This window comes from Papaver somniferum, chromosome 5, assembly GCF_003573695.1.
Source record: "Papaver somniferum cultivar HN1 chromosome 5, ASM357369v1, whole genome shotgun sequence".
In the NCBI taxonomy this organism is placed as follows: Eukaryota; Viridiplantae; Streptophyta; class Magnoliopsida; order Ranunculales; family Papaveraceae; genus Papaver; species Papaver somniferum.
In genome coordinates, this window is record NC_039362.1 from 79563514 (window position 1) to 79569559 (window position 6046).

General features: G+C 34.1%; 1 protein-coding gene across 1 annotated transcript; it reads right to left on the reverse strand.

Moving 5' to 3' along the window:
* Positions 1-4208: 4208 nt before the first annotated feature.
* LOC113282007 (allene oxide cyclase, chloroplastic-like) lies at positions 4209-5454 on the reverse strand. Its single transcript, XM_026530919.1, has 3 exons — positions 5142-5454; positions 4912-5033; positions 4209-4781 (listed from the first exon to the last, which is right to left on the reverse strand). Exons 1-3 carry the CDS (start codon positions 5380-5382, stop codon positions 4380-4382), a joined length of 765 nt encoding a protein of 254 aa, XP_026386704.1. The 5' UTR covers positions 5383-5454; the 3' UTR covers positions 4209-4379.
* Positions 5455-6046: the final 592 nt, after the last annotated feature.

Consider the following 6046-nt stretch of genomic DNA (forward strand, 5'->3'; position numbering starts at 1 on the left):
AGTGAAAGCTTACCAACACATATTTCGATAAATATGAAAGCGAGATATACTCAGCTCGAAATCTCAAACGTGTATAGAGAAAACTATATCGTAACACGACTTATGTCTCAATATAGGAGATAAAGTAGAAATAGACTTTCCAAGTGATAGATGAGTTTAAGTATCCACATACCTTTTGTCGATGAAGTTCCACAAGCTCTCCTTAGTAGTTCTTCGTATTCAAGTGATAAGCGCCGTGAAGTCTAAGCTCAACTACACAAACTATGTCCTAGTCCGAGACATCTATAAATAGGCTAGAAATCAAGACTTATAGTTTTGATCACTAACATTGAAAAACATGCTTGAGATAGCAACGCATGCGAGTTCGACCGAGCAATGCTCTAACACCTTTTATCACTGAGTCCAGAAGCTCTCTAATACCAGATTCTATTTGTCTAAACCACCTAGTAGTAGCTCACTCAAGGTGTCATTTAGTCGAATGTTTTATCTTTTGTGAATTTATAGATTGATCCTAGTAGTTAGACTCTTAGCTCAAGGTCCACTTTGTAGTGTTGTTTATACACACAATCGCTCCATAGAATCCCTCTGTAAGATCATGTGTTCTCTACTTGTGTACAAGTTATTCGACGATTACCTATCTACTAACTCAATACTAGCAATATAAAAAATTAAAAAATCAATTTAGTTGGCCACCTAAACAATCTATCAATCAATCATAAATATTTGTTATAGTATAAACAAGCGATGATCATATGATCAACTTCAAAGTATAATAATATAATAACTCAATTCTTGTTTACAATTTAGAATTAATCCTCAATAAATAGGTGTTTAGATACTCATGGATGTAGAAACATCCATGGTATACATATAAGAAAAGTAAAGATATAATTTTACGAAAGAGGAACCTCTCTGAAACCCTTGTTGTCGCTCCGTGTGTAGTTTTTTCTCTCCAAGACTTACAATTTCTTGACCCATTTATATATCTCTCCTCATGGCATAATACATATTTATATAGGTTCAGATTTCTTGGCCTTCAAGTATCTAAGTAAGTTAAAAAAACCGACCCTAAACTACGAAAGAAAGACCCAAAAGATAGTTCGTAAATTTTGGCATTCATGATTTGCAAACCATGTTTTTAGAAAAGTTTCCAGGAACTTTTTAGTTTGCAAACCAGTTTGCAAATATTTTTTCCACGAAATCATAGTTCACAAACTGGTTTGCGAACTTTCCTGTCCTCGGTTTCGATAAAAAGCTTGTTTTGCCCATAACGTCTTCGTCCGAACTCGGAATAACCTCATTCTTTTTGCATTATTTTTATAATTGAATTATTTTCATAATGGTAAAAATAAATCCTGGATTTGAATGAGTTAAGATTGGTATTTGGCCCGACTCTTGGTTTTGAGCACTTTTGCTCCGTTTCGTCGCACTTCTTCCACTTCTTTTCGACTTGGGCACTTGGAATACTTCTCTTATTAGTTCTTTTTAGAAAATTTTAGCTCCTTTTTTTATGATTCACCTAATAGAGATAAATAAGAGAAAACAAGAGAAAACAAGAGTAATAATTAATACGAAAATATGCAAGAATAATAGCTAAAACAAGTATGGAATGAACACTAAAATCGTATGAATTATGCACTTATCATATATGTCCATATTAATTATGATCGATTATGAGACTCGTTCTTGTTGAATTCATATCTTGAAAGATAGATAACAAGTTTCATACTTGGCAGAATTCCGATTGGATTATTTGGATAAGACTAGATTGATCTTAGATATTATTTTTTGGGATCGTCCAAGTACTCTTCTTAACAATCAGGTTCACGGATTCCTTTGTCTAGACTTTCTGACTGAGAAGAGGTAGAGATGTGAACTCTCTCTCTCTCTATATATATATATATATATATATATATATATATATATATATTGTGAAGGATCATTAAGTTGGTCTACTTGCACTTGTATTAGGTTTTTCTATACAGGTTGCCGAACAAGAAAGTTGGTGGTATACATGGTACCCTATGCTTTTCATCTCCCGATTTACTTCTTGCAATTCACGAATTATTCAATTTCAGATATTCTATTTACACATCCAATAATTGCCTAGACTTTGTGAACTACGTACTTTTTGCAGTTCACAACTATGCAATCTAAGATGTTTTTTATTTACACCGTATGACTTTGAGTTCGGTAAATAGAAACATCATTTTGGAAACTATGTCAAAGTTGGAAGTTACTGAACTCTACATTTTACTTGGTTGATTCTGGAAAATATTGGTTAGTTCGTGAATTAATGATTCACGGTCCTTAGTGACAAATGGGTATATGCATTATTTTTTATCTGTATTAAAAGGTAAACTTCTCACATACTTATTGATTTCCATTTTTGGTCCCATGCTATTGTGAGTAAGTTGATTCTCTTCCTAACTGAGTATAAGCTAAACTTTAGAAATCTCTTTCTTTCAAAAGTACTTGGTTACCAGTCTTACGATTTCTATCAAAGGAAATAAACTTATTGCTAGAATGTTCAAAACTACGGAAATAAGTTTATTTGGGACCAAAGTAAAAAAATATATATCTGAAGCAGTATTGAGGTTACTTGGAATAAAAATAATTGTAAACATGGAAAATAGTTCGCGAACTTACTTAGAAATGCAAATGGTCTTTGCTTGAACTTTAAATAACATGGTGTTATTCATTATTATAAATAAAGAGTTCTATGCAACTAAGATTCTCAGTCCCTGCACAATGTGTATCTTGTTGCTGCAAAAGTCGTCCTCCATAAAGCTTGGTTTTCTCGAGAAATATAATTAGGTCACGACTTTGAGGTCTTGATTTGAGATTCATGAAGCTCAGTCAGACTATCTTTTACTGATATATTTTGTTATCCGAAATATTATTTTGATAACGTAGTTCTTGTCTAACTCCGCATATGTAGTATTTTTACACAACATGTAAACCAAGATAAAGGATGATTGTTTGCAATAGGCATGGAGAGCAATGATAAACCCTAGCTATTCCTCTATCAAAATAGGATCGCGATAGGCTTGGCGAGCCAGCGATAAACCAATAAAGGGAAAGAGTAGTATCAAAATAGGTGACTGCTTGGGAAATCCATGTGTAACTTTGTTTGGTTGAAAGCCTATTTCCTTAAAAAACGACAAGAGCAGTACCAAGATGGGTGACTGCTTGGCAGTTCTCATATTCCTTTTCTAGCCTACCCCAACTTGTTTGGGACTAAAGACTTAGAAGAAGAAGAAAATGAATAAGACTTTTATGGAGCCGAGAAAATTGTTTCGTACCCAATTTCAGATCGAGTATGGTATAGACTAGGTATAAAGTCATACTCAAACTTAAACCCATTATACTCGATCTGAGACTGAACCATATCTAATCTCAAAATAATTTGGGTACAATTTTCGTTCTGTAATAGGCATGTCTATTAACAGCTGATGAAGTGTACTAAGAATATCAGACTTTGTCGGTTAAGTTTTAGGGAATGATCCTGCAGATTATGAAAAGGAAGGATCCCTTCACACTTTTATTATCACACTATTTCACACATTAGACGTCATTTTTGTGAATAAAAACCAAACTGTAACGGACTTAAAGCTAATATTTTGAGGATATGTTCCTCTTACCAAGTGCTACATACCTACCAAAAATGAGCACATTCTGAAATATAAAACCTCACAATCTACCGGTCTTAATTTCGACGGCCAGAAATCCGCAGATTTTCAACAGCTAATTTTCAAAGTAGTAGATGAAGATGTTATACGTCTCGGAATACGCTCATTTTTGGCAGGCATGTAGAACTTGATAAGAGGAACATATCCTCAAAATATTAGCTTCAAACCCGTTAGGATTTGGTTTTAATTAGCAAAAATGACGCCCAACGTGTGAGATAGTGTGATAATAAAAGTGTGACGGGATCCCTCCTCGATTATGAATTGTAACTAGATATAATTCATTTTAGCAACCCTCAAATGTTTAGCAGCCCCCAAAAAAAAGTTTTTTAATAGCGCTCTAGTTTGCCAGGAAATTATAAGGACCTGGTTTGTAATTTCAACTCTCGAGTATGGCAGCCATCGACTTCATACGGACACCAACACCATCACAGAAGTATAAATGCCAACTTCCCCTCATAAGTTCAGTCCCCAGTACCCAACCACATGTCCACAAATCTTTTAACAGAACTTCAAAAGTTAAAGCCAAAGACGCACTATCATCTTTCTTTATTGTAGGCACTGAAAATGTAAACTCTCATATTACAGCCTCATAATAGAAAAAAGGTACAGGAAAATAGAAGAAAGAAAAAAGACAACTTAACTATAACTAAGACAAGATAACATTGGATCATGATTGAATAATCAAAATCAATTAGTAAAGTTTTTAATAGTAAAGCCAGGTTGAGTAGCTTTAGCTTCAGGAACCGGTTCTACACTTGGACTTGGTTCAACTGGCGTACCCAGGAGTTCAGCTGGAAGATCAGCTATTCCTTTAAGTTGAAAAGTATAAAACAACTTGAATGGAAACACAATTTGTTTCAATTTCACTTGTCCGGAAACCCCTTGGAAAATTCCAGATCCACCCGTTACAGCTAAAAGTGTATCTTCATAAGTTAAATAGGCTCCTTGTACCGAAATGTGTCCATAATCACCGAAATAAAAGCTGTAAATTGCTTCATAACGGTCTCCTTTCTTTTCTGCAACATTTTGTATCAATATGCATATACCCGATGTTATTCCGATTCTTTTCTTCAAATCTCCACTGTAGATCTGTAATTACAAAATATAATTTAAATCAAATCAAAGGGTTTGATTAAAATGATGAATAAAGAAATGGGTTGTGATCAGAAATTCCAAATCGATCTTGATTGTAAATTTGTAATGTAATGAGTTGACTCACCTTGTTACTGAATGGAACTAGATCACCGAGTGAGTGAACTGGTTTTTGGCTTAATGGAAGATAAGCAGGACTTCCTCTGTCTCTTTCATTGATTTCATACACATGAAGCTCTTGGACTTTAGCTGCTTACGCCAAAAAAAACAAAGAACTTAGTTAACTCTTGTAACTGTAAATGATGATCAAATGATTTCAATGATGAAATGATTAGAGATTAAAGTATAAACACTTACCAGGAGCTGGAGATTCTTTTTTAGCTGAAGTGGGTTCAGATTTATCTTTCTTACAAAAGAAAGATCTAGGTGTTGTTGTAATAGATTTGGTTTGTGTTAACGTTGGATGAGCTTGATGAGTTGTTGGAAACTTAACAATTTGACTAGAGAAAGATAGAAGTTTAGGAAGTTCTGAATTATTAGCAACTGGTTTTAGTGAAGATGAAATAGTTTTAAGGGCTGATCCTGCAGAGTATGCCATTACTAGAAGATGAGATTGGATGAAGAAACAGCAGAGACTGGAAGAAGAAAAGTTGGTGGAATCGAATGATGGTGTTGTGAACATTATATCGAGGAACCAAGTCAACACTTTTGGTCTGGAAAGTCTATAAAGTTGGACGGTTGGATTTTTATAACCATGTGGAAAATGAATGTTTCTACGGTTAGATGTGAATGATCACATTGTTCACATCTTGCGAAAGTGATGAGTAAGGAGACGTGATTAAAAATAGTGCAACGTGAATTCCATGTGTAGTATTGTTCTATATTTTAGGGAGCATTAGGTATGGGACTTTAAGGCTAAACGGATTTTGTCTAGCGGCATATGGGACTTTCCTGAATATTTAACAGGTTCCATTGTTGAATCTTGAATAGAGAACATAAAAACCCGTTACCGTCCAAAACAAACAACAACAAAGGTTCCTGAAAGCCAACAAATTTTAAAAGTCCAACAGTTGGCTTTCATATCCCGGCTAAATTGGAGCATGTAGCACTTAATTTGAGCCTATAATTAGATGACAAAAAAGGTCATTAGAAATAACCTTCACACCACCCATTATCAAAATAATTACCTAAGTACTTATTTTATCTCTGATTAATTAGTATTAATTAATCATATTAGGGATTAATTATGTTTTGGATGTGAG